The sequence below is a fragment of the Gadus macrocephalus genome, chromosome 17 (genome assembly GCF_031168955.1).
Source record: "Gadus macrocephalus chromosome 17, ASM3116895v1".
Taxonomy (NCBI): domain Eukaryota; kingdom Metazoa; phylum Chordata; class Actinopteri; order Gadiformes; family Gadidae; genus Gadus; species Gadus macrocephalus.
In genome coordinates, this window is record NC_082398.1 from 6,452,963 (window position 1) to 6,480,546 (window position 27,584).

Below are 27,584 nucleotides of genomic sequence, written 5' to 3' on the forward strand. Positions count from 1 at the left end.
TCAGAATAAATAATTGTCTGAAGGGGGGGGGGGGGGGGGGCTTTTGTTTAATATTGCAATTGATAAAACCACTATCCGATTATTCAACATTTTAACACTACATCAAATGTACAGTAAGTATTTTGTTGCATTTTTTTGTACTGTTAAATCTATTTCCGGAAATTGCCGAAGTCTGGGGCTCCGGGGGAAGCCGAGGCTTGTTGGGAGTTTAGACGAGCGGAGGCAGCAAAATGGCGGATGAAGATATTACGCTTGATGGAAAACCTCTACATTCGCTCCGAGTGGCGGACCTTAAAGCTGCTCTTGAGCAAAGAAAACTCCCTAAAAGTGGACCGAAAAATGCACTGATAAAGCGCCTAAAAGGGGTACGTTGTGTTTCTATGTGGGGACGTATGTCGAGTCCGTACAAGTTAAGCAGGAGGGGAGAGATCGGGATTGACGTTAAAGGCCGTAACGTTGTGTAGATCCCGGAGCGGGAATACAGATATTGGCTATTGCGCAGAACTCTAAAACTAGATAAATAGTTGTCGCTTTTTTTATTCGCCGTTGTATTTATTCGGAGTTGCGTGTACTCCCTCAAATGTGTGCACATTGTTGCACTGAGTTGAACTATGCACCTGTCAAGTCGAGGCCTAGCGTTTAGTGGCGTGCAGAGCCATCACACACTGTACTATACTGTAGTTCATAATCGGCCCGCCGCTCTGTGTGTCAGTATGGTGAGGGGGTGGGGAGTTGGGGATGGTAGTTGCGCGTCGACACTCGCAAATGTAAACAGTTAAAATGGCGTTATATATAAACCCACCTTTACTGTAATCAAATGTTGACATTTGCCCAGGAAGTTTGTTGCATCCGTGTTAAGCCCCCTAGGTTTTGATAGGATCCACGGTAATGAATCAAAAACGAACGTGTGTTTTGTGTACACTAATGACAACGTGCATGGGTTTCCTCGGGGGAAGTAGTTAGCCCCTGTGCTGCTCTGGTTATAAGGCATTTATGATTGTATCGTGGGAAAGAACCGTGCACCGTATTCGCACACTAGATCAAATCCAATTGAATGACAAGAGCAACTGTTGCCAAAGCGACATTTGTTCGAAATCACCGTCCACTCTTAATGGGCGGGTTAACGGATATACCGAGGACATTTATTTGGGACGGACCAAGCTGGTATTCATGCGCAAGCCATAAAGACCACAAATAAAATAATACTTAAAAAAGCAAAATGTCCCTTCCAATTCCATCCAAATGTGTTTGCCAACCTAACCAACCCCAATAAAAGGGGGCAACTTGCGCCAAGTGTTCATAAAGTGTATTGCTTTTTCAGAATTCGATGAATATATCAATAAATGGATGTATTATTTGTAATGGTTTCTGGCCTCTTCTGCAGGCCCTGATGTTGGAAGACCTCCAGAGGTCCTCGGCCTCTAACTCTGGGCTGCAGCCCAACTCCCAGGTCGGATAAGTATTTATTTTAAATAATATACTTATTCATATTACTATTATAGTTTGTATCTGTGCTGTTAGGGTTTTTACTGTGTTTGGAGCTGTATTCTGACCTAAGCAGATACGCTTTTAAATATATAATTATATAATAAAGGATTATATAATGCTTTCCCATAACAAAAAACGTCACTTTTTGGGTTTTAAAAAGTATTTGGGTTTTTAAACCATATTATGAATGTATACTTAGCGTCCTCTTATTGGGATGGGACAAGGGTATTGACGAAAATGTACTTACCGTTTTGAAATGTGCTCCCTCTACAGGCCAATTGCTCTCCTGTAATATATAGCGTTCACATTACTACACCCTATTACTTATAATTTACTTGTAACTTACTTAAAGTGAAATCATGTTACCTGAAATCCCAAAGGGATTATTGCAATTATTGCACATTTCAGTTTTATAATATCACACCACTTACTATATTTTAGCATTCCTGCCGAGCAATCTCTTTGGTAGGAAATGGAGAATAGCCTTGTTTGCCGAAATACACGAGGCCTCACATCGGTTTGTGTGTTTGTGTGTGTGGCAGAGAAGGCTTGTAACAAAAGCACGCCATAGATCAGGTGCATACAGTTAGAGATGGAATGGTGGTCTGTAAAACCTCAATTGACTTTGGTGTGTGTGTGTGTGTGTGTGTACCAGATAGGGGAGGAGATGAGCCAGAACAGCTTCATTAAACAGTACCTGGCCACACAGCAGGAGCTCCTGCGTCAGAAGCTGGAGAGAGAGGCCCAGCACGCCGCCGAGACGGACGGTAACGTTCACACACGTCTGTTCCTTTCTCCGCCTCCATGCAAAAATCCATGCAAGCCTCAAGTTGACCTGCGCGATTGAGTGAATCTGATTGTTTTAACACCTGCCATAACAACCTAACCCTTTTTTACAATTGTAGTGTCCTAATAGTTGACTTCTTATAATACCGGACTTAATGAGAAGGTAGGGTTTAGACATCTTACTTAGGGAGGTCTACACAAGGCCTGCAGACGTTGGGGTTTGAAACATAACCACCATAACCACAATCATGCCCCTCTGGGCTTATATAGCTGTTTTTGAAAGCCTAGCTGGCGTTCCATTAAGGTGTACATATAACGTCTATATGATATGTAAAAACAACATTATTTCTTCAGTGCTTTTCAGCCTGCAGATATTTTGGTACCACCGTTTCTATAAGGTCCCGGTTCCAAACTTGTCAAACCCTGAAAATCAATAAGCACCAAGCTTATCGATGCTGCTATCGAGTCTAGCGATCTTATAACCTAAAGTTATATTTACTTCGAGAGACGAAAGTCGTGTCTTTTAAATCAAAACACTGGTGCATAATCGAATGCCCTCGTTCGCTACATTTCTCATTGGGTCAATCGATTGCTTCATAGCAAGGCTGAGTGGGCAAAGCGGTCAAAGGCGTGGCTACATTTCAGTGAGGTCAAAGATGAGGAGGAAATGAAATGGCAATCATGCTCCAGGTACTTACCTTGTAAGAGGGGAGGAACCCAACGGAAATCCTCAAGCACCTCAACGAAGCGCATCAGTTAAAAGTAAAGGTGAAACCTTTGCCCGTCTTCGACTCTGAACACCACCAACTCCGGCTGCCGTTGTTGGACAATCACCCCCCTCCACCCGAGGTATACTTAATGCAAGCACTTCATCTGGGTAATGAAGGCCCTGTACACCTCTACACCGTGTGTATCAAGCAAGAAAAGCTCCTCCTGCGGTCAGATCCGTCCAGAACGGAAGGACCGCTCCGTTCTCCGTTGGTGTCTGATTAAGCAGAAGGTTTGGACTGACCTCTCTGGGAGTGACCCGGAGGACAACATCCAGAGGTTCCTGGAAGAGGTGACCACGATGGACCTCAGGTTCAAATCCAGGGGTGACAGAGCTTTCAGCTTGGATCATTTGGAGAAGGCAGCCATAGCAGCCCACGCTACAGAAGCAGGAAAGATCCCAACTCCCCAACATCAAGGACGGCCTTTACACAACCAAGGAAGCTCAGTACAGACTGAAGAATAAGTCCCGCTTCCGAGGCTCCCGGTTCCCTCTGTCAAACGTCTATGGGTAATAACATGGGGTTTTTGAATGATCGTACATAACAAACTCTGTAGGCGGCGAAGAAGTAAAAGCTGCGTCACGTTTTGAATTGCACACTTTTTCCATCTAGTTTCGACCGGGTTTTTGGATTGTCGGTGCCGTTAAAGTAGTAAACGATTATTAATGCTACTTCTAACGGCACAGACGATCCAAAAACCCAGTCTAAACTAGATGGAAAAACTATGATGATGATGGCACACTGATCCCAGAAGAAGAGATCCCTCCTCTGGCAGTCACCGCGGTCCCCTCCAACTCAGCGTCAGACCGCCGTGGAGGAGCGAGAGCGACAGACTTTCCAGCCGGCCTATCAAGAGATCCAGCTGTAAAGAGGCCTGCCCTGGATCATCCCTATGGCCGGAGACCCTGTCCTCTGGTGGTGGGGAAAAGAGAGCCACGGCAACGTACCCCTGCTAGCTGAACCCCCTCACAGCTACCACTGTGTTCAATCATCCTCTGCCCCTGTGGAGAGGATGGGACCCCCTCAGCCAGCAGAGAGCCTGGAGCACGCCTGACATGGCAGACGTGCACAACTTTAAAGAGCTCTAGAAAATTTATATTTTTTATTATGTAAAGCATATTATTATTATTATTATTATTATTATTATTTAGTTGATTTATACATCATTTATTTTTTTTAACGTTGGAAAAAAATGTGTTGGACATTTATTGCTTGTGATATATTTTCTCATAGTTGTGTTTGTTGAAGTATTTATTGAATTTCCTTCAGTTGATATATCAAAGTTAATGCACGGATAAACAGTTAAACAATACAATAAATACCAGTTCTGTTATGAATTTACTGATGTCTCGTCTTTCCAATTTATAACAGAATGATTGATAGTGGTATCAATAACAGCTTGGATTGTTATGCAGTAGGGAAAACGGTATTGATTTCATGAAAATGTAAGAATCAGCATTCTTAATCATAATATATAATACATAATCATATTGTATTTTAGAAGTTTTCCTATTCTTAAATAAGTCAATCAATTCAACAGATGCACAATATAAATTGCCTGTTAAAGATGGAAGCCTATATATCATATGATAGGCTAGTGGTTAGAGCAGGGGCCTTTCACTCCATGATCACCCGGTTCGATCCCCGCCCCTAACATGTCTGTAAGTGTGCTCTCCGATGATGATTCTGCCATGCTAATACCGATGCTCCAGGTCAGATGTGTGTCTGCCTGGTGCAAGTGAGTTCAACCTACCTTCTCACTGTACAAGTGGGCTGAGGAAAAGCACTCTTTTACAGAACATTACATTATTTAAATTTCTTTAAGATAGCTTGATTTGAAAAAAAATTATCTAGTTCATGCATATATTGTGTGTGTATTTTTTTAAACATTATTTCCTTGTCTGTCTCTCCCGGTCTGTCTCTCCCTAACAGAGAGCTCCGCAGCAGAGGAAAAGGAGGAGCCCTCTGAAGGAAATGACGCACTGGACACGGTTGGTCATCTTAATAAAGTAAAAGACTTAAACATGTGGAAGTAGCAGGCATAGCTAGGAAAACCCTCATAATGTAAGGCGGTGGATGCACAGTGGTCCTTCCATTAGCAGATGCTTCGTTAAAAAGCCACTATAAATATCCATCGCATCTTCATTCACAATGCAGTCATGTGTGTCAGATTGTATGCTAGTTTTTAAACACCAACCCAGTGTCTCTGTTCAGCTCTCTAAACAGTGGTCCTCTCTATGACATTGTCTCACTCAGCTGCGTCACTCAGTGGCCCCTCAGCCAGTGATGGCTCGGCCGGAACCGGAGGGCCACCGGGGCCTCCGCATGGGCCTGCAGGAGGCTCCGGGGGCCCCCGGCACCTGGCCCCTGTGGAACGCCCGCCACCAGCCGGAGCCCTCCCCGCCCCGCGCCGTGGCCTCGCTCTCGGTGCGCGTCCTGGGCCAGCCGGACCGCCAGGGCCCGCAGCCCGCCGTCCCCCAGCGGGCCTCCGACAAGGAGGGCGCTGCCCCCGCGGAGCCGGGGTCCGCGCACCCCGTCCTGCACCTCAGCCGCTCGGCCATGGCGGCGGCAGCGGCGGGGGCGGCGGGGGGGCCCGGTCGGGACCGGGACGACAGCGACGACGGGGACGACGACGACGACAGCGACGAGGAGAGCGACGAGGAGGAGGAGTGGGGGGCGCAGGTCAAGTCGGGCCGGGCCCCCGCCCAGCTCCGCCCCCAGCAGCAGCCGCAGCAGCAGGCACACGCCAGCGCCCCGCCCGCCGCCTCCCGCTCCCGGCGCAAGCTCCAGCCCCCGCAGCACATCCCGCCGCCGCAGGCGCACCCGCCCCCCATGCAGCTGCGGCACCCCACCCCGCCTCCCTCGCCTCCCCCCGAGCTGTCCTTCCCGCTCCCCGACACGCCCAAGCAGAGCCCGCCCAACGCGGAGGAGGCGGGGGGGTCGGGCGGGGAGAGCCCCAGGGCGCGGGCGCCAGGGGGCCGCCGCCGCCCGCCGCCGCCGCAGCGCGACGAGGAGGACGACTCGGACTCCAGCGCGCGCTCCAGCAGCCCCGAGCCCACCCAGCGGCGGGGGGCGGGACTGCTGGCCCGGCTCGCCCACCGGATGGACGCCGAGAAGGGGCAGCCCGCGGCCGGGGAGCCGGAAGCCGTGGACATGTCGGTGGGCACGGTGTGGCGCTGCTCCGCTTCCTCCTCCTCTTCCTCGGCGGCGGCAGCAGTAGCTGGCCCCCCCGCCGCCCTGATCCCAGGGAGACCGACGGAGGGCCAGAGAAGGAAAGAGGGGGCCGGAGACGGTGCAGGGAACACGCGGCCGGGGGAGAAGGAAACACCCCAGAAGAGGGAGGAGCCGGAGAAGATGGAAGTGGAGTCCACCAGCCGAGAGGAGGAGGAGGAGCAGCAGAAGATGGCGCAGAGGCGGCCAGGAGAGGAGCGGGACAGGAAGGGAGTAGCGGAGGGCGAGAGACACCTGCCTCCATGGAAGCGAGGGCGGGCGGCCGCGGCGACGACCCTGTCCACTGGGAGAGGAGAGGAGGCGGAGCCAAAGACGGACTCCGCCCACAGCGAGGCTGCCCTCGCGAAGGCGCCTGTCGTCGCGCCATCGGTGACCGTAAAGAGGCCTCACGTGTCCACCGACTCCGCTGCACCGCCCACCAGGGCACCGCCCATCAGGGCACCGCCACGAGGCGGGGTGGTGATCACTGTCCGGGACTCCGGGTCCTCGTCGGACTCGGACTCTGGGTCTGACTCGCCCTCGCCCTCGTCCCAGTCTTCCACCTCACCGCAGGAGAAGCCCCCACCTGCCAAGCTAGTCAAGGTTAGCGGTTTTACTCACTCACCTGTCCTGCTACAGAAAACCTTTGGAACAGCTCTCTCATGCTATGCTGTTGCCACCGATGTTAACCGCGTGCACCTTGCAGAGCGCTGGCCACGGACGTGAGGGAGCCGAGGAGAAGCAGAAGACCAGCGTGGACGGGGAGAAAGCGACTCCACGCCAGAAGGCAGAAAGGTCCGTCATAATCATCACTTTCTCCAAAAAATAAAAACACAGATCCAAATGGCGCCCACAGCAGTACCGCTGGATGGTCATTCCATCCGGCTCTTGTAGGTCAACTCCCTTTTTACGGTGGAGTCATCTATGTCCACTACTTAGTTTCAAGCCCATTTTTCAGGCCTGTCTGTTTAAAGTTATCCTAGAAAAGAGGTTCACCCATTTCTAAACCCTTAGGTTTGAAGACAAATGAAGAAGAGAGAGTAAAAAAATTTCTGCAGACGATTTAACACTGGGTTATTTTGCATCTGTAGTCATATGCATAGAAGCCAGAGCAGGGGAAATCGAGCCCAAGTGGCCTCTTGTATGTTCTGGAACCGGAGGTTTATGTCTCAGCAGTGCAATACATGGTGGCTAATGGTTGGGATCAAACACATCTGATTGGTTAAAGAAATATGTTTTGCATTAGATTAGTTTGCATGCCGACTCAACGACAGTGCAGATCTGAATAGTTTATGATGGCCAGAATTGTATAGAATATTTTTAGCCTTACTAAATGTAAAATCATCAAAAAAGTGTCAAAACGTAAAAATAGAAGATGTATCAAGGTGTTTTAGGTTGCTTATTGTATCTTAACTTAGAAAAAATAAACCGATTATTCACAAAGGATAATCACACATGAAATGGCAACGGTTTTAATAGATAAAAGTGAAAATTGAAAGAAAAATACTTTACACGTTGTTCAAAAACGTATGAGGGTCAAATTGTTACGGGGACAGCCACTACAAATGCCACTATCAATGAAACATACACTAAACTATACATTGCCCTGCCACACACACTTTTATGTGACCGTTGAATACAAATAAAAATCAACACCAACATAGCCATCCCGTCAGACATTATGTGTATTCAAAGTAATTTCAGATAGCTTAGCGTGGACCAAGGGTTATGGAGAGATGCATATTTCCTTGGGGGCAGACACTTAAAACTGCATCCCCTGTCAAGTTGCATTGGTTTTAAGCACCTGCTTAAGGGCCGTTGTCACGATGTTTTACTATTAAACATTTCTTCCCCAGGGTTGTGTTTGGCCTCAGGCTGAGGTTGAACTACCGGAAAAATTGGCAGAACCCTTTGTGTGTGAATTGCAATTTGCACTGGACTTTTTAAACTTGGTCAATGTCGATTGGTCTGTTTGATGGAGGAATGCAGTAACAGTGAAGTGGGTAGCCAGCTGTTGGATATATTTAAACTCTTATTAGGTAATGTAGAAATAATATATTAGAAATGGTGAAAATGTGCCTATAGCACAGAATTTTGACTTATGCTGTCAAAACTCTTGGCTACAGCCTCTGTATCTCTTTACAGGGAAGAGCAAAAGCAAACCTATCCCAATTACACCAGATTTCTGTTGATTCTTTGACACTGAAGTATGAATGGGCCTTTTCAATGGCACATTAGTGTGAGCATTCAGCTTTGCATTTTTCCGTTTGATAAGACGGCTCTGCCTCCATTGATGTGATTGAGATAAAATATTTGTTTATGATAGACCCTGGGTTTTGACTTAAGTGGGGTTAGGAGGATGTGTCTCTCCCTTTATGAAAATGCCCTACCTCGCCGAATGGCCATATCCATATGATTTAGGTTGGTTCTGCAAAGAATATGCATCCACATAATCATCTATATTGATAAACAATGTGTTTGAATCATTAATATATTGTTTCCCTGTTAAAATAGTACAGTTGTATGCCAATGAGATAGGATTATTTTTCATCCATTTCGAAATGCATTATTGTCATGAAACGTGTTAATTGGGAAAATGTGCAGATATGATACAATTCATATGTAACGATTTTAAGATATAAATCAACTCGTTACCAAGTTGGCTGACTACTACGAGATAACGCTAATCACTGGAGCATGCACGCCAACAACGCTTTATTCAGATGACATCGATCTTGCTGTATTTCTGGTCAGGCGTTCAATGCGACAGCCTCCAACACGGCGTGGTACTGAGAAGAAGCCGGTCCTCGCCTCACTCTCTCCTTCTCCTTTTAATTTACAATCTCGCTAGCCAACATGGCCGTCGTGCATGCATCGCATCTCTGAGACCGCCGCAGTGTAAAAGGCAACGAGTGTTTCGCGTCGCCAATTTCAATATACGCCTAACCGGAATAAACGATTACGACGGAGCATTCCTTGCCGGGTTTAGGGCCCGGCAATATGCTGTCCGAAGCCAACAAAAGCGGGTAAGATCAAGCTAACGAGGTTTCGGGTTGCTAGTCATGCCCTTTATCCCTCGAGCTGCGGTGAAGTTTATATATTCGCTGAATTGTTTTTTTCTTCGCCGCGGGTCAATAACTCGATCAGTAGAAACGGGGCCTTGGATGTCATGAATCGTTTAGAAATAACCACGATAATAACCTAATACCCAGTGTAACTGGAGAGATACCACTGCTTGTTTCTAACTATACCCATTGTGTTCCTGGTGTTCAGAGACGACGCACACACTTCTACATTTTCAGGTTAATTTTACCAAAATATTACATGACAGGCGATATTACATGACGTCGAGAAGTCCGACCGACACATAAACCTGATTATTCAGTTTTGCTAATAGCGTAGGCCTGTGATTAGAAAATTGCATTTTTCCTATTGTCTGTCGGATATAAACTTGAATAGCATCATAACTAAAAGGAGGCATGGGATTTCCCATCCTATAACTGTCGGTTCATTGTAGCTTAGTTGACATTGAAGTCTAAAAGCCACATGCATGGATAATTGAATAACCATCTAATCGAAGGTTATGTATAAAGTAAAACCTATGAGACAAGTTCTTTCATACATCACATATTACAATATGCAAAGGTTTATTTTTGGTTGTCAGTGTATAACATTCTCCTATTAGATTGATAACGTCCCTTACTCTCTCCCCTGGATGTCCAGATTGTAGGTGACCCCAGTCCTACCCAGATGTAGCTCAGCATCGTAGTGCATCACCTGGATTATTAAGTTTGTTCATCAATAGTTGGCCCAGGGATCATTATATCTTAACTGGGCCAGAGTGACATCCTCTCAGGCCTCGACCACACCTCCACAGCTGGTTCTCTGGGATTTCTAATTAGCGCAGCAGTCTCCCTTGACACCGGACACAAACCATGTGGCTGCTTGCTTGTCCGATTTAATGTTGAATGTTTAATGTTAAGGTGGACTTAATTATTTCTCGATGGGAAAGATGGTTTTTATAGCCTTTTATATTTAATGATCAGTTCAACCGCAATTACACAATTGATACTTTAACGCTATGAAGGCTTAAGAACAATTACATTTTCAGTAGCTTCTTAGTCCACCGATGATGTGTTTTGTATTATGCCTTCCAAGATGGTGTAATTTGTCACTCGCCTGGTTGGTCGAGATTGCGTAGTGTCCATTTCTGCATGTCCATGTCCCCACTCTGTCCAGGTGCACTGCCATCGGACTCCGTATTGTTTTGATTCATATTTTTGTCCTTGTCGTGTCAGCTGGCCGGGGCTATAGATAGCTCAAGTGACCCACATCCCTGGCACGAGGACTCGTCCTGGGTCTCCCGTGCCGTGTCCTACACATTCCTCCTGTCTTGTTGCTTCTCTCTCATGATCCCCCTCGGGAGAATTAGTGTGTGTGTGTGTGTGTGTGACATATAATGAAAGTTTTATTGGCAATCACTAACGTTAATTTGTTTCATGAAATCAAACTAATTGTGGCTCTGTGGGATTTCAGACTGTGGGAAAGATTTTTTTTTGTCTGTTTTGAGGAAACTACTGTTCGTTATCAACCACAAAAGCCCACGAGTGACGCCCACCAGTGGTATACTTCCTCTCCCACGCCGCTCATTCTGGTCCCCTGTCTTTCTCTGGTCCCCCCTCCCAGGGAGGTGTCTGAGTCGAGCGAAGCCCCGGCGAAGGAGGCGGAGCCAGACACTCAGAGCGCCATGGCCCAGGAGCCGGCGTCCGAGGCCAAGCCGGCGAACGGCAGCGGCGGCGGCCTGGAGGAGGTAAGGCCACTGGGAGGGAGGGCGAGACGTGGGCCGGGTCACTACCAGGTTGGCTTAAGCGGGAAACGGGGATTCAAGTCCAACCCCCCACCCCTAAACCGGCCAGTCCGCTTCTGGTGCTGCCACGGCCCCCACCACCTAGTTAGGATGTAGTACCTATCATGACCGTAAGCTTCTCAGTGGGCTTCAAAATCATAGCGGTAGTAGAAGAAGTGAGGCTCGAATGGTAGTGGGAGGGGAAGGATAATGGTCGACGGATGAAATTAGACTAACAAACACATTAGTGGGGTAATGTGCTACTTGGTTTCACATTGCAGACGTTTTAGGAAAGGATCGGGATTTGATGACTCCGATGTATTTCGGTCCGTTGAGTCTTTAGTATTCCTGAGACGTGCCGCGGCGGGGGTGGAGTTGGACTTGTGCACGGGGCAAAGGCGGCGTTAAAGGGGTAGTTCGGAATTTTGGACATAGGGCCTCATTCCCAAGTGAGCATTGGTAGTCTATATCACTGGAGACAGTTTTCAACACATTTCATTCAGTCCTTCTAGTTGCAGAGTTCGCTCGTGCTAGGCTAGCGCACGGCAACGGGCAATGCTAGCCTGCTATTAAAAACAGTCTTACCCACTCCACAGTACACCCGAGGTAAATCAATTATAACGCCAGACTATAGATTTAAATGTCTGTGTTGATAGAATAATAAAAAAAGAAATAAAACTAACCTTGCATCGCATGAATCATCGAGGGACTACTTTCTCAGCAGAAGCGGAATTTTACTATGCGCTGGTTAGGTTTGTAACAGAATCACGACAGAAGAACGTAAACAGAGAAGCGTGGGACAGAAGCGCAATTGAACGACTAGGCAACATGATGGTTCAGTGTGCTTTTAGAAATTGTAGAAATAAACGGTACAGATGGGCACCACAAAGTTTCCACCAATTTCCAGTGCGAGATCCAGAAAGGACTCAACTGTGGCTTGTTGCTGCTGGCTTGGACATCAAAACACCGGCTCGTACGTGTACGGTTCGTTGGATACAACAAATTCCTCATAATCGTCTTCAAAAGCAGATGCATCGCTAACTCCTCCAAACGTGGGCATATCTTGTTAATTGAATACGCTTATAGAATTCCTTCGTTCACTGTACTCTGCGTTTGTAGCAATGACAGCGGCAGGTAACCTAGGTATCAGTCCGCCGCTGCCGTAGCCTACGTACAGGAATATAAACACTGCTGCTGAGACCCCGCAATTCCCTCAAAATGAAATGCAATGAAAGGTTGGTTTTATTTCTAACATTATTCTATAAACAGACATTTAGATTTATAGTCTGTCGTTATAATTGATTTACTTCGGGTGTACTGTGGAGTGGGTAAGACTGTTTTTAATAGCAGGCTAGCATTGCCCGTTGACGTGCGCTAGCCTAGCACAAGCGAACTCTGCAACTAGAAGGACTGTATGAAATGTGTTAAACTGTATCCAGTGATATAGACTACCAATGCTCACTTGGGAATCAGGCCCTATGTCCAAAATTCCGAACTACCCCTTTAAACTAACGCCTATCATGTCATTTCCTCCACACTAACCATTCACAACTAACCTGCTGACACGCTCACTTGGCTGTTTATTTTTTCCTTAACGTTTCAACAAGTGTGTGTGTGTGTGTGTGTGTGTGTGTGTGTGTGTGTGTGTGTGTGTGTGTGTGTGTGTGTGTGTGTGTGTGTGTGTGTGTGTGTGTGTGTGTGTGTGTGTGTGTGTGTGTGTGTGTGTGTGTGTGTGTGTGTGATTAACTTGTCTCTAGGATCAGTTATATAACATAAATCCCCATATAAGTGGGTTATATTTTACACCTAAACGGTCTAGTTGCACGGCCTACTATATATATATATTATATACACTACTGTGTACAGACTTCTGCACAGCCCAAGTCCATTAATTAGCTGCCTCCATTAGGTTGCAAAACAGTGAAGTCAACTCTTGCAAATCTTTCTCAACAGAAAATTCCTTTTGTAAAAGATGATATCTTGGTTTATAAACGCAATATTGGTGCATGCAGGCTTTTAAAAAAACATGTGCGTTTCCTTGCATGCTAATGGACAGTGTGTGCCAATAGATGTATACGTTTCTTCCAAGACCACCCTTCACTGTCCTCATTCCCTTTACTCCACTGCTCTTCCCTGCAAATCTGTCCCACTGTCCCGCTTCTCTTTCAATGTCCCTCCTCTGTATATTTTGTAATGGTGTGACTGTTGTTTTTAAAACCCCATTGATTGCTTTGTTACGAAGGTGCCCATGCCTCTTCCATTGTCCCTATTGGTACCTGCTACGTACTACTACTACTACCACCACCACCACCACCACCTCCACTCCTCCTCCACCACCTCCTACACCTCCTGCCCTGCCATGCCCAAGCGTCTCCATGGTACCTGACTCGGTACCACAAGTTAATCTGCTCCCCACAAACCCCCGCCCCGCCCCGGCCCTGAGCCCGCAGGGCGCCGGCCAACATATGGCTGCGGTGCCCCACCTGCCGTGGCCAGAGTGCCAGAAGGACCCAGCTGGAGCCCGCCTCTTGTCCCCACGCACTGCATCCATGGCAACCCCTCCCAGCAGCTCGGTTGCTGGAGTAACCGCCTCCTCCTGCAGGAGGGAGGCGGTGTTGGCGGGCGACAATAGAAGTTCAACTGAAATGAACGGTTGACGAAGCAGATGGCAGCAGAGTGGTGGGGGCGTGTCTGTCTCCAAACGTCCCCCACCTCCCCACCTCCCCCCCTGTTAACCACACCCACCAGCTGTATTGTGGATGAACTCCTCCAACGGGCGTCTCCTCATCCACACACGGGCCGAGAGCACGGCCGAGCAAACGGCAACTAGGCGCTACTCCGGCCTTCGTTGCCTCCCACGGCGTCAACGCCTCTGGAGAAGCCCCTCCCCCTTCAGTTCTGTAAACGTTGGGACAGAAACAAGCCAAGCCTGCTTGTTCAGAGGGAGAGCTACACCCTCTGCCCTGCTGCACCCTTCACCTACTGTGGCGACGAAGATATTGATTGGAAAATTGAGTTGTCCGATCGTTGATGATGATGATGGTGGTAAAGAGAGCTTGAGATGCACACAACCAGAGATCCAGTCCAAGTGGGTGTGTGTGTGGTGTGATGTAACGGAAACGACAGACTTGAAGCATTGCCTTCCCTGCCACCACCCCACTAAAGCCCGACCTCGCCTCCCATATCCATCCGTGGTGGGGCGCCGATGAACTGAACCGAGGGCCGCTCGCTCCACGCAGCGTTCCCCACCAACACGCGAGAGAGAGAGAGAGCGGTTAACACAGAGGAGGCTGTCGACGTCGGCTCCTAGCGGTACCTTCCCCCCCCCCCCCCCCCACCGTCAAACCAGACCTTCACCCATACCCAGGCTACAGCATGAAGAAGGCTCTGGGAGGTTTTGGGAATCCGACCTTTTGTTCCTGGAGTCGGGGCAAAGCCCTCACTTGATTTTGTGTGACACCTTGACTAAAAGGAGAGGACAAGGGAACTTTTGAGAGACACTGGACTTTATAATTAGATCATCCCAATCAAAGGATTATAAACCCATCAATCATGATCTCTTTGTGTTATGGATACGTGGGCGTTGCTCCAACCAGTAGCAATTGATCAACAACGGACAATTCCTCGGAGGATGTACAATGACATTGGATTTTGTTGCTATTGGAAACCGATTTGTTTGCCTCATGTCTACCTAATCACCCTAAAAGACTGCAGATATGAAACACTCCCCCTGGGAATGAATCCCTGGGCCAGTGGAACAGTTCTCCCCCCCCCCCCCCCCCCCGAAAGACTTTTAATATGACTCGCTCATCGACAAGTCAATCAAGAACATCCCCCGCCCCCTTCAAGAAAGAGTCATATCCCATGATCAGTTCCTGCCTGGCGGCCAATCAGCACACTCAAATCCAGCCCTGCCCTCTGCCCAGTGCCTTCTCTGATTGGATCCTTGCCTAGATACAGTAGCCATGCGGTTGGGCCTTAGCAGAGCCAGTAAGGATCAGGTGTCAATGGTACCAAGAAATGACATGTCATTTTTTTCTTCATATAATTTACATATACTTCTACGGGGTCAGAAATGTAAAGACTGACTTATTTCCTTTTCCCCCCTTAACATTTTTATCAGGTGTACTTCTTTTATAGTAGATGCCAACGTCCACTTTTCATGCCTTTTTTATCGAGTCCCTTTTTGAATAGATACGTTTTGAACTTTTATTAGAATCTCACTGGGACTCGCTGGGGCACTGACTGATTTGAGTCCGTCCTGCAGCTCTGCGTTTCCACCTCTGCCCAAAACAAATCGCACACGCGGCACAGCCAGGCCGTCTGCTAGTCATTCCTGGGGTGTCTGGTTTTTCCGGCTTCCCACCGGTCGATGGCTCCACCTGGGGACTCTCGCAGGGAGCCGGCCGGCTCACGTTACCGGAGGCTTGCATTAGCAGATTAGCAGAGCATCAACATGCCGCTATTACACAGTTAACGTCTCTCACACACGCAACCCTAGAGTCGCTTTGGATTTGATTGTATGAATTAAATAATAATTCCCCGCATCTAGGCTGTAGGTGCCCTCGTTCTTTAATGGGTCGGTTCGTGGCTAATGGCTTCCTGTTGAGTAGTGTGTTAGAAGCTGATATTGTTACTGTACGACAGGATCTTGGTTGTATCCTCATTGTGGTGGTGCACGCACACATACGCACGCACGCACGCACACTCCATATTAATTTAAATCAAAGTCTTTAGGCAGAGGTGGAAGGTGGAAATGTGCAGTCTGCAGTCTCAGTATTGACCCCACGCACGCAATCATTTATTATCAGTATTGTGTAGATGTAATTTAATTGGAAGCTGCAGGCCAGGCCTGTGCATAGTTTATAACCTCCCCCCCCTCCCCCCTACACCTGACCTCTCCTCCTCCACTCCGTCTCACCTGCTCGGTTTTTATTAGACCTGAACTATTTTACACTGAGCCTCCTTCAAGACTCAACTTCTCATCTCATCCCACACCCACGGGGGTTCTTGTTTTTCCCCTCTCTCCCTCTCTATCTCTTCCTCTCCCTCTCTCTCTCTTTCTCTCACTCTAGAGCACAACTCCTAAGGCTTTTGCTGCCCGGAAGATCTCCCTTAACAGTGAGTATACCATTCGCAAAGCCTAGCATCCCGATGCCTTGCTCAAAGATGAAGTTTGTTCGGCGGGTTGGACCTTATGACTGCCACAGACTGTGTTTTCTATAAAGCACTTGCAATAATTATGGGTTCTCCTTTTCTTTTTTTATTGTGTATAATAAGAATTATGTAAGGTGATGCAGCATATAGTCATGTTTAGTTATGATAATTCATGTAAATGTATACTCGACCTCTGAGGTGAGCTTGCACTGTGAGTCTGAAAAAAAAAAAAAAAAAAGGTAGAACCTGCTTCTACTTTGCATTAATGGTATTTGAGCCTCTTGGCTATCATTTTATTCAAGGCGGGCGCCATCATAGTCACGTCATACAGGCAGGCGGCGGATCTTTAAGAGTAGGCGGCTTCATCACGGTCATCCCCCAGGCCGGGCTCTCTGCCCCCCGGCCAGTACGTAGTATATCCCCGTGATTCGTGAGTGTAACCAATGCCCCCCCCCATCACAGGCAGCAAGACGTCTCCACCCACCGGAGCGGACGCATCGGCGGCGGGGGGTACGGCCGTCGAGTCCGAGACGGGGGGCGGTGCCGCCGCCGGGAGGAAGAGGAGGTGGGGCTCCAGCGCGGCCGTCACCACCAAGAAGCCGTCCATCAGCATCACCACAGACTCCCTCAGGGTAAGGAGCCCGCACCTGGGTACCCAATCACACGAGGGCTTTCTCTACCGGTGTCTCCTGCACCCAATCACACCAGGGCTTTCTCTACCGGTGTCTCCTGCACCCAATCACACCAGGGCTTTCTCTACCGGTGACTCCTGCACCCAATCACACCAGGGCTTTCTCTACCGGTGTCTCCTGCACCCAATCACACCAGGGCTTTCTCTACCGGTGTCTCCTGCACCCAATCACACGAGGGCTTTCTCTACCGGTGTCTTCTGCTTCTACTTTTTAGTGCCGTGTTGCAAATATATTTGACTAACCCACACCGATGACCTCATCGGTGTCCGGGGACAAGTGGGAGAGAGCTCTCGTTGATAAGGAGGTGAAGCCGCTGCATGTGGCCACATCTCTTCCTGCACTTCCTCTCCATTTGTGTTTCAGGGTAAAACAATACCGTGGTACCGCTAAAAACCAACACACCTTTTTGTTTTATTCCCCCTCATGTTCTCGTAGTCGTTGATCCCGGACATCAAGATGAACCAGGAGGCGGTGGTGGACCTCCATCCGGAGGAGCTCCATCTTTCTGGGGAGGAGGAGGAGGAGAGCCAGGGCATGGACAACGGCCGGGCCGACCACGACCTCGGCCTCAAGATCCGACGCACCGTCACACAGGTGAGGGGGGGGCTCGGGTACTAGGGGATTCTCGTGTGCCACTTCTCTACTCTACAAGATGTGCGTTTACGATGCGTTTCACATCGTGGACGTTGAGTCCTACACGCTTGACCGCACGGACCGCCTGATAACCTGCGCTGAAGCAGATGAAGGTCGTCCACGTATGTTAACATTTCCCGACGCCCCTCGGGAGACGTGTCAATCGGCGAGCTCGAATCATAACCCAACGAGCTGAAACCCATCAGATTGCCGTGCCCATGTCACTTTATTTATAAATTTTAATTGCATAGTGAGCAAGACAGGAAGGCGTCACTCTAACCGTCGGCCTCCCACAAAGGTTGTCCCGGGCGACGGGAAGGAGAACGGCCAGGGGCGGGAGCCGCAGCCGCCGCAGGACGGAGACGAGGAGGAGGAGGAGGAGGAGGAGGAGCATGACGACGAGGAGGAGCAGCAGCGGCTGGAGAAGGAGAAGCAGCGCAAGGCCCCCAAGGAGCGGCGGAGGAGCAGCACCCGGGCGGAGGACGCGGGCGTGCCGCGCCACAGCCCTGCCCGGCAGGAGGCCGAGGCCCAGAAAGGTAGAGGCGGCACGCGGGGAGCGAGGCGTCAGGAAGGAAGGGCTCCCTTTGTGTTAAAGGGGACACGTCATACCACCGGGTGGGAGTGGGATTAGCCGTTACGAGCCGTTTGGAGAACCGGCCTCTTCTGACATCACACGTGACATCACACGTGGGCGTGTCCACCTAGATGTGTGACGGCTAGAAGAGCTGGTAGACTGATCCATCCAGCATACATCTAGGTGAACCTGCCCACCTGTGATTGTGAGGCAGATTTACAGAATAGCTTGTAATCACTAGTCAAACTCACCCCTGGTGGTAAGATATGTCTCCTTTTTAAGTTGGCAAGATGTATTTAGCAGATATCCCCACTCTGAATTACAGCGATGTGTCGCGGGGAAAACCAGACTCGATCACCTTGACTGTGTGACTAGAGCCATCGTTATCTCAATCTTCTCACAAAATAGGTGAATTAGAAAGTATCCCGCCATAAACGGTACCCTGACTAAAATGCAATCAAACCAGATGCGTCACATTTTAAAAAGGTTCTCAAATGGGTATAACATTAAAATTGTTGTGTATGCATCTATTGATTGGTCGGGAGAACTCAGGCCCCCAGACCACAGCTGTTGGGCTTTCAACAGGATGTCAGGGCTCGGGTCCCACCTCCCTATCTTATTATCTCACTTCTCTGGCTGCCAGTGTAGCAGAGAATTGATTATTTTGCCGGTTCTCCATTGTCTTGTCTTCAAAGGTAATTTTAAAACGAATGAAACCACTGCAGAATGTGAGGGGCGCTTAGATTCGCTGTGAGCGAAGATCATACGTTAGGTTTTCATCTAATCGAACCACAGAACAAAGTTCTTGGGAGTGTCGGGCCACAGTCACCCATCTGTACTTCAATATTTTGACCAAGGAAGGAATGTCCTCCTCCATTCTCTCGCCCACTCTCTCTTTTTATAGAAATGTCTCCGTCTTATTCGGCTCTCTGTTGCTCACGATCTGCGTTCCTGCAACTCTCTCTCTCTCTCTCTCTCTCTCACGCCTTATCCCTTTGTCTCTCGCCCCCCCCCCCCAGTCACTCCCAGTGACAGCGTCGTGCGGCGCTCCATCAGCCAGCAGAAGTCGGGCATGTCCGTCACCATCGACGACGCCGGCGCCGCCCTGGCCCCCCGGCAGCCCTCGCCGCCCCGCGGGAAGCTCTCCGCCATCGTCCACGTCAGCAACCTGGTGAGCCGGCGGCGATCGGAAGTTAGCCCGTTAGCCTTTCGCCTTGAGCTGCTAGCCGTCCACTCCTAGCCTCTAGCCTTTTTAGCTGTTTCGCTTATGGCAGTCAGCTCCTAGCTAGCTGTTCGCTCCGGGCTCCCGGTGTCCTGTCCGTCATGCAGTTTGAGATCATCCCATTGCGGGCCTTTTGCACTGAGGCGTTCTAGGGGTCGGGTGGGGGACGCTCCGCACTTCATGTTTTTGGCCATCCAACCGCTGTATCTTTACCATCAAGGCAAGCGTCGCAATAAGTACATTACTTTATTTCACCAAGGTACAAGCCCATACTGATCAATGCGTTGGATTGTGGATGGAATCCCCCCCCCCCCCTGTGTGTCTGTTGGTCTGACCTGTCCGTCCCTCCCCAGGTGAGGCCCTTCACCCTGGGCCAGCTGAAGGAGCTGCTGAAGCGCACCGGCACGGTGCTGGAGGAAGGCTTCTGGATCGACAAGATCAAGTCCCACTGCTTCGTCACGGTGGGTACCCCCCCCTCCCTCCCGTCGACCCTCTATAGCTTTACCAACCCATTCACACCTGTGGGCGCCATCTTCCACCCAAAGACCCCCTCCGTCACCCCCCGATCGAATATCATCATACCCCCAACCTGGTTAGAAAGTCGTGGGCCGAGTCAGACTTCCTAGATCCACCGCTCACTTTTATTATTTTTTATTGACCTTTATTTTATAAGCAATATTCTCATTGAGATTGAACATCTCTTTTCCTCTTGGAAAAGAGATGTTCAATCTCATAGTTTCACATTGAATAAAAACATAGTTTTGACATTTAAACAACTTAAACCCGGATCGCCCGCTGGCCGTTGAATGGTCGCTCCATCCCTGCTGCTCCAGACGGGTCTCCGGTCCACGCCCCAAGCTAGGGGCGTTTCCCCGGTGCCTCTGGGAAACGAAGACCGTCCTCTTCCTCAGACTTGAGCGTTGTTGTTTCACTTCCACACAGTACGCCACGACGGACGAGGCGCAGGCCACCCGGGCGGCCCTCCACGGGCTGAAGTGGCCCCCCAGCAACCCCAAGGTCCTCAGCGTGGACTTCTCCCAGCAGGATGAGGTAAGCCCCCCCATAGACGGAAGACGTCTGCCTCCCCACCCGGGCTCCTGTCACCGGACGTGTGTTTCAGAGGGGGGTCTTGTTTTGAGGCGGTCCTCTGCGTGGGCTGCAGTGCACCCTTTCAGCCCACTCGTCGGTCTCCAGCGCCACCCTAATGCTTGTGTGTTGCCTTCCGTTGGATCGTCCGTATTCTGTAGTTATTGAGACTGTAGTGGAGCAGTTCAGAGCCACACGGGAGGGCTGATCGATTATGGAGAAATATCATAATCGCCATTATTTGGGTCAATATTGAAATCACGATGTTTCAAACGATTATTTTTGAGTTTGTTAACATGATGCATTTGTTCAGCATTTCTCTGCAAAAAAAAAAACACTTTGTTACTGAGAACTTTGAAATGTCCCCTTAAAAATATACACAAACGTTCAAAAAAAAAAAGTTAAAAAAAAAAAGATTATAGTACAAATATGTGTCCAGCTGTTCGATCCCAATTTCTTTCAAACATTTAATGGATAAAATAAATATACTTAAAAATTAGTAATGGTTTCAACTGGAGTGTATTAGTTTGGAGATCGTTGTACCAAAAAAAATCCTAATCCTGATCAAAATGCTCCGCTGACTGACTCCTAACGGTCTCTCTGCCCGCAGCTGGACTTCCACCGGGGCACCCTGAAGGTGGAGCGGCTCCCGGAGACGCCGGCCCCGCCCCCGGGGGGCCCTCCCGCCCGCCTGCCCCCGCTGATGCCCGAGCGGGAGCGCGACCGGGACAAGGGCCGCGAGCGCGGGGGCGGCCTGCGGGAGCAGTGGGCGGAGCACGGGCCGATGGGCGTGGCCATGCGGGACCCGTGGGCGGAGCGCGGCGGGCCCCTGGGTGGCGGCGGCGGTGGCGGCGTGCGGGACCAGTGGGCGGAGCGTGAGCGGGAGATGCAGCGGCGGGAGCAGGCGCGCTGCGAGCGGGAGTGGGACCGCGACAAGATCCGGGAGTTCGGGCAGCCCGGCGAGGAGGTGCGGCGCTCCCGATCCCGGGACCGCGAGCGCAGGAGGCGGGAGAGGGCCAAGAGCAAGGAGAGGAAGAGCGACAAGAAGGGTGAGGAGCTGAGGACTGTGAAATGCTGTTCCCGGTCCTGCCACCAGGGGGCAGTGGGCTCCACTGCGTCCGATGGACTGTCTCTCTCCAAGGGCCTTTCAGCAGGAGAGAGAGGCCTGTTTTTATGTACTTAAAATAAAACCCTTCAAATTATGATGCTACTACAACCTCCAGCAAGCTGATGTGCTCCATATGCCAATATATCGCTTGCATTGGTTTAGTTCTCTCGGCCGAACGGCCTCCTGTGTTTTAAGGCTTGACGTCTGAACGCATTACAGTGGACGCTGTTGGCTAAATCGTTTCCCCTTCCCCGTCCCCCAGACGAGCCCCCGGCGAAGCTGCTGGACGACCTGTTCCTGAAGACCAAAGCAGCCCCCTGCATCTACTGGCTGCCCCTCACCGAAGAGCAGGTGGGTGCCTCCCCCCTCACGACGTCCCTGGTGTCCTCGTGCATGCTACACACGCATTCACTGTACTCATGAATCGAGCGTTAATGTCACCCGTATGATGCCAGAACAGCGGCCCAATGAAGTCCCTAAGACTCACACTATGAAAAGAAAAGATCTCCGCCCTTTCCCGCTGACTTCCCTGCTAACACTTCCATAGGTTGTAGTATGTTAAGTGGATGGCTGCTTACTTTTGCAGCCCGAAAGTGCACAAAATAATTCCTCACACCATTCCTGCCGCGTTAAACGCCGTAGAATCAGCATCCAAGTCGGGCGTAGGAAGTGTGTTTTCCGGTAAAGCCGTGACTCCAATACGAGCCGGTCGCGACTCAGACGCTGTGGTCATGCCTCATGTTCAGTGCCTCAGGCCTCACAGTGCAGCGCCTCAGGCCTCACAGTGCAGCGCCTCAGGCCTCACAGTGCAGCGCCTCAGGCCTCACAGTGCAGCGCCTCAGGCCTCACAGTGCAGCGCCTCAGGCCTCACAGTGCAGCGCCTCAGGCCTCACAGTGCAGCGCCTCAGGCCTCACAGTGCAGCGCCTCAGGCCTCACAGTGCAGCGCCTCAGGCCTCACAGTGCAGCGCCTCAGGCGCTGCACTGTGAGGTCATGTGACCCCCGTCGTTGTCCACCGCTCCTCCACAGGTGAAGAAGCGCAAGGAGCAGGAGCAGGAGGACACCAAGAGGAAGGAGGAGGAGAGGAAGGAGCGGCTGAAGGCCCGGGAGGCGGGCGGTCCCCTGGGTGGAGGAGGAGGAGGAGGAGGAGGAGGAGGAGGGGGGGGTGGTGGTGGGGGTGGTGGTATGGGTGGTGGCGGTGGTATGGGTGGTGGCGGTGGTATGGGTGGCGGTGGCCGGGGCGGCGGCCGAGCGATGTCGGGCGCTCGCAGAGCGGACATCCTCCAGGAGCGGGAGGGAGACCGGAAGAGGGACGGGTTCCGGCCCAGAGGACCCTCTGGAGGGGCCATGGGGGGACCCCCGGGTGGGGGGGGGTGGCGGCGGCGGCGCCGGTGCCGGTGGTGGCGGCCGTCGCTCCCGTAGCCGTAGCAACCCAAGGGGTAGGCGGCGCTAAGCCCCCCCCTCCCTCCCCCCCATCCTTCAGTGTCGCCCTCGAAGGTGAGAAGTGGAGCGCGGCCGGCGCCATCGTCGGGCTGCGGCGTGCGTCCGGTGGGAGGGTCCCGTCTGTTTCCCAGCTGCCGGGCTCCCCCCCCCCCCCCCCCCACGACTACTGTCTGCCGCCGACACTGATCTGCTACCGCGGTCCGGATGACGTGCTGGCCCACAGGTTTCTCTTTCCGTTAGGTCTTATGTTTTTGAGTGGAATAATGGTTTAATCTTAGCTGTGTAGTGGGCGTCAGCCCATCACTATGGTTTTATACTCGCAATGTTTCTTTTTATTTACCTTTTTTGTTTCTTAATCAGTGTTTTTGTTCTCGAGGCCCGTGGCCGGCTGCCCCGGGTGTGGGGGGGGTTTGTGTAAAATGAAATGGAAAACCCGAGGGCCAATGGGAGCCCCGGAGACGACCCCCGTGGGGAGCAGCCAGAGCAGTCGGCTGCTCTGCAGCGGCGGAGGGAGCGCGGTGAGGCGCTCCGCTGGGCCCCGGTGGTTTTGGGCTCGCTGAGGCTCTATCCTGCAGTCTGTAATGAGTCTGCTCCCGAAATAGAAGTCCCACGACCACAAGGGGAACACAAGCCGCTGGAGACTCGTCGGAGGGCTCCACAGCCCCTGCATTGAAACCCTGTGGCCTCGTCTTCATCTTTTCATGCGTTTGCCCATTTAGGGAGAAGCAGAAGGCTTTGATTTTTATGACATGTTTTACTCGACCTGTCCAATTCTTTGTTTTCTTTTGATTTGGCCTTGGGTGGCTGAATCTGCCCCCCCCCCCCCCCCCCTCTACACTCCCTTAGACGTTAGGGCAGGTCTGTGGCACACTGGAAACCACTCTAGGAAAATGTGGCATAGTTGCTGGTAAAGGGAGCGGGCTGTTTGTGTGTTGCCTCGGCGCAGTGGATCAGCACGCATTTCAATCTGAGTGTGTTATCTAAGGCTGCCATGTTGTGGTTGGAAGGTGGGGAGTTTATTGCAGAAGGCTTCAGATTCATCAATGTTGTTGCACCCCTCCCCCCGTCCCATGGAAGAAATCTTGCCCCCTTTATTTCTAGTCAATCAATATATTTAAGGTAAACTCCCTAGTCTATCCTTTAAAATAGAGTGAAAGATGATTTTTAAGAGAAAGAAATATTTGACGATTTTAGTTGAAAACCTGTTTTTGTTTTTTTGAAAGTGCTTAATGTACAAATAAAGAGTAAAACTGGCACTGACTTTTCTTTCTTCCATAAAGACTGCCATCTCTTGATCACAGGGTGACCCATCGCCATGGTAACTCACACAGGGTTTGATTTGAACAATTTATTACAGACAACAGGAATGTTTTCAATTTGTACAGATTCACTTGACATCTCTTACAGTAAACGTACATTTTTTTTAAGTGCAAATTGTTTGCTAACCATAATATTAAATATACAAAACAAACTGTTACGCAAATAGCCATTGTTCTTCTACAGCAAACCATAGTCCCAAGGGAGGGTGGAAGAGGTAAAAATAAAATAAAAAAGAAAGCAGTAGTTTTCCCCTCTGCCCCCCCCCCCTCCCCCCCATATAACTAGTACAGTAATACAACCAAACATAATACAGCAGGTGTTACATGTGATAAAACGGGTCTGCGAGACCGTTGTCCACTCCCATGATGGTGGCATGGGTGGGTATCGTGTTCCTCAACAGTATAAAATATATATATTTACAACCCAATGAGTTGAAATGTGTCCCAGCAAGAGAGACTGGATAGGACCAGGCTGTTGATAATATTAATGGAATGTTATGTACAGAACGTTGCACGGGATTACTCCCGTATGTCGTTGAGAGAGGGAGGGAGGGGGGGGGGGGGGGGGGGGAGGGCGTTAATGTGTGGCGCACGCTCGGGTCATGTGACAAGAGTGGCAGAGGAGATGGGAATCCAACGGGAAGCACTGGGAGCCCGGCTTATCGGAGAGCTGCTTCCTACACTCCTGGAAAGAGAGAGAGAGAAAGGGAGATAAGAGGAGGGAACGTCGACAGTAGGGAAGCAGGCGTTGGCTATCGTTAGCCGTTATCCGGCTACAGGACAGGAAATTTGAATGGAATGCGCTGAGCTTGCTTCGTCATTGCAAAAGCACACAACTTTTACCGACACTCCCCAGCCGCTTTAAGCACGCGTTAACGGTTTAGCTGAATTCTTGAGCTCTGTTTGAACAGTGGGGATCGGTTGACGCGTCAACACGATCGGAGCACATCTGAATATGCTCCTGTAAAGGTTCGGACGGGTTTCAGACAAGACGTGGGGTTTATGGTAGAAGGGACGATTCCTTTTTCTGCTCTTAAGTGAGAGATGCCACTATATGGGCAGAACAGACAGGTTTTTAAGGATGGATTCTGGTTTGAACCTGAATGACCCCCAACCACTCCAGAAGGCATCCTTGAGAGAGACGGCCTAATCTGCTCCTAAATCTCCCCACATCTGAAAAATGAAATTTACATGAAAATGCACATACTCTTTCCAGGTATTGGAAAGAGTCTCAGGTGTGTGTGTGTGTGTGTGCTTATGCGCGTGTGAGCGTGTACTGACCTCGCAGTGGTAGCACTCAAAGTGATAGTCTTTGTTCATGGAGACCACTCTGAGGATCTCCTCGCTGTCCTGGAAAAAAACACACAAACGACACATCGAGTCACATTCAGTCAATCTTCAGACTGGCAGAGTGACAGTTAATGGTGCATTGAGTGCAAAGTGGAAATCTGATACCAGACGATCTGAGGTCTCGCAGTTAGTTGGTTAAACAGCTGATTACTGACCCTTACATTTGATAGGAAATGACGCGCTCCCCCATTAACCTCCATAGAGAATAAAACTCATTCTTTAACACAGAGCGCTTTTTAAATTGAAGATGACCCATACACAAGACAAGCTACTGCAATGGCCTTGAATGTTCCGAGCAACAACACTTTATTTATAAGTTTCTTTGTGCTCAGTCCCCAAGATTTGTGAAATAATAATAATATAATAATTCCCAGCAACTTAGTTGAAATATTCTTAAGCCAGAACAAGAAAGACTTGATATCAGCGTTAACAAGCAAAATTACTTCTGTAAGTCACCACCCCAATATTTAGTTCCGCCCTGAAGCCTTTTAATAGGTTCCGCAAGGAAGGTTTATATTAAACTCTAATCATTTCAACAGAGTTTTAGCAACTAAACCTCTAAGATTGGCCTGAACCTCTACTGGAGGCCAAGAGTTTGAAGACTGACTAGTGAGTTTAGCAAAGTGACAGTTTGGTTTTACAAACACACTGTGGTGCAACCTCCTTACATTGTCGTTAGGGAAAGTTCAACATTAATAACCGAGTTAATGTTTAACACCAGTGGTTCCATGAACATACCTCAGTAGGTAGAATGGGTTGTAAACAGGCGGCGCACTTTGGAGCAAATGTTCTGCAGGGAAACCCAAAGGAATGTTAGAATAATGACATAATCTGTTATTTACTCAACACTGACACACAAAGCGACCTGCCCAGAACTAATCCTGACACACATCAATGGCCCCGTCGGAATCTTCGCACTGGTTCTTGGCTAGGTCAACACGGTTTATCGTCTTTATCAACGTCACGCTGTGATTCAGTCTTTGGAATTGGAATTCAAGAAATATTGTAAAAAAAATATTTAAAAAATCACAAAGCCCTAAATCTGTCAGGTGGCATGCATTTATATGATGAAGATCTTATTATAACATGCAAAAGGCTTGTTGCCAGACCAGTATGTATTTTAACAAAGAAATCATATTCAATCAACCGTACCCAAAGGTTAAAATTACATGGACTGTGGTACATAAATATGTACTCATGTGTGGTTATTAGCGTTTCAAACATGGAGGCTAAAGGCTGTTCCGGGGCAGCCCGTGTGGACGGGTGCTTCTCACTTGTTGTAGTCCAGGACGCAGTAGACGTTGCTGTGCTGGTCCACGGTGAAGGGGACCCCGTCCAGCGCCTTGGAGCACACCACGCAGCGGAAGCAGCCCGGATGGTACGAGTTGCCCAGCGCCTGCAGGATCTGGTGACACGCCGACACACACTTGTGAAGCCATCGACTACCATACAGACGTGCCAAGCTAACACACACAGACATGTTAACAGACAGGTTACGCAGAGAGGGTTAACCAGCAGACAGGCTGAGGCCAAGCTAACAAAGAGGCCAAGCTAACAGACCGGCCATGTTTACAGCGAGGCACGCAAACAGATAGGCCGGGCTAACGCTTGCATGCACAATCATACACACTAACCTGTTCCAGAATAAGGTGTCCGCACACACTGCACTTTTCAGCGGCAGCCTGGAATCCTGAAAACTGAGATGAAAGTCGTACAATTACCACACAATGACCGTCATAAAGCTCCATTTGTACTGCACCTGATCATAGGGCTTGTTGTCTCACGTGTGTGTGTGTGTGTGTGTGTGTGTGTGTGTGTGTGTGTGTGTGTGTGTGTGTGTGTGTGTGTGTGTGTGTGTGTGTGTGTGTGTGTTTGTGTGAGACCCAGATACGATCATTTTT

General features: G+C 49.8%; 2 protein-coding genes and 1 non-coding gene across 3 annotated transcripts in view; 2 read left to right on the forward strand and 1 right to left on the reverse strand.

The window, feature by feature from the left end:
- Window positions 1-163: 163 nt before the first annotated feature.
- On the forward strand, window positions 164-24,268 carry acin1b (apoptotic chromatin condensation inducer 1b). Its single transcript, XM_060077068.1, has 17 exons — window positions 164-365; window positions 1,385-1,450; window positions 2,144-2,255; window positions 4,977-5,035; window positions 5,301-6,857; window positions 6,961-7,049; window positions 10,941-11,064; window positions 16,176-16,221; window positions 16,720-16,889; window positions 17,385-17,543; window positions 17,881-18,118; window positions 19,176-19,327; window positions 19,732-19,839; window positions 20,321-20,428; window positions 21,075-21,513; window positions 21,835-21,923; window positions 22,601-24,268. Exons 1-17 carry the CDS (start codon window positions 231-233, stop codon window positions 22,991-22,993), a joined length of 4,044 nt encoding a protein of 1,347 aa, XP_059933051.1. The 5' UTR covers window positions 164-230; the 3' UTR covers window positions 22,994-24,268.
- Window positions 4,717-4,826, forward strand: LOC132445844 (small nucleolar RNA U6-53/MBII-28). Its single transcript, XR_009522730.1, has one exon. It is a non-coding gene; the product is annotated as a small nucleolar RNA U6-53/MBII-28 (small nucleolar RNA).
- Window positions 24,269-24,347: 79 nt separating the features above from the next.
- The window catches only part of ajuba (ajuba LIM protein), a 9,662-nt gene continuing 6,425 nt past the window's right edge, over window positions 24,348-27,584 (reverse strand). Inside the window, 5 exon segments of the mRNA XM_060077070.1 lie at window positions 24,348-25,018; window positions 25,615-25,683; window positions 26,422-26,473; window positions 26,958-27,088; window positions 27,318-27,380. Of these exon segments, the coding sequence (XP_059933053.1) occupies window positions 24,911-25,018; window positions 25,615-25,683; window positions 26,422-26,473; window positions 26,958-27,088; window positions 27,318-27,380 (423 nt within the window). The 3' untranslated portion in view covers window positions 24,348-24,910.

Coding starts and splice junctions, on each gene's coding strand:
- acin1b (XM_060077068.1), top strand. CDS start 231: ATGGCGGATGAAGATATTACGCTTGATGGAAAACCTCTACATTCGCTC. Junction 2,256..4,976: donor GCACGCCGCCGAGACGGACG/GTAACGTTCACA, acceptor TCTCCCTAACAG/AGAGCTCCGCAGCAGAGGAA. Junction 19,840..20,320: donor AGTCCCACTGCTTCGTCACG/GTGGGTACCCCC, acceptor ACTTCCACACAG/TACGCCACGACGGACGAGGC.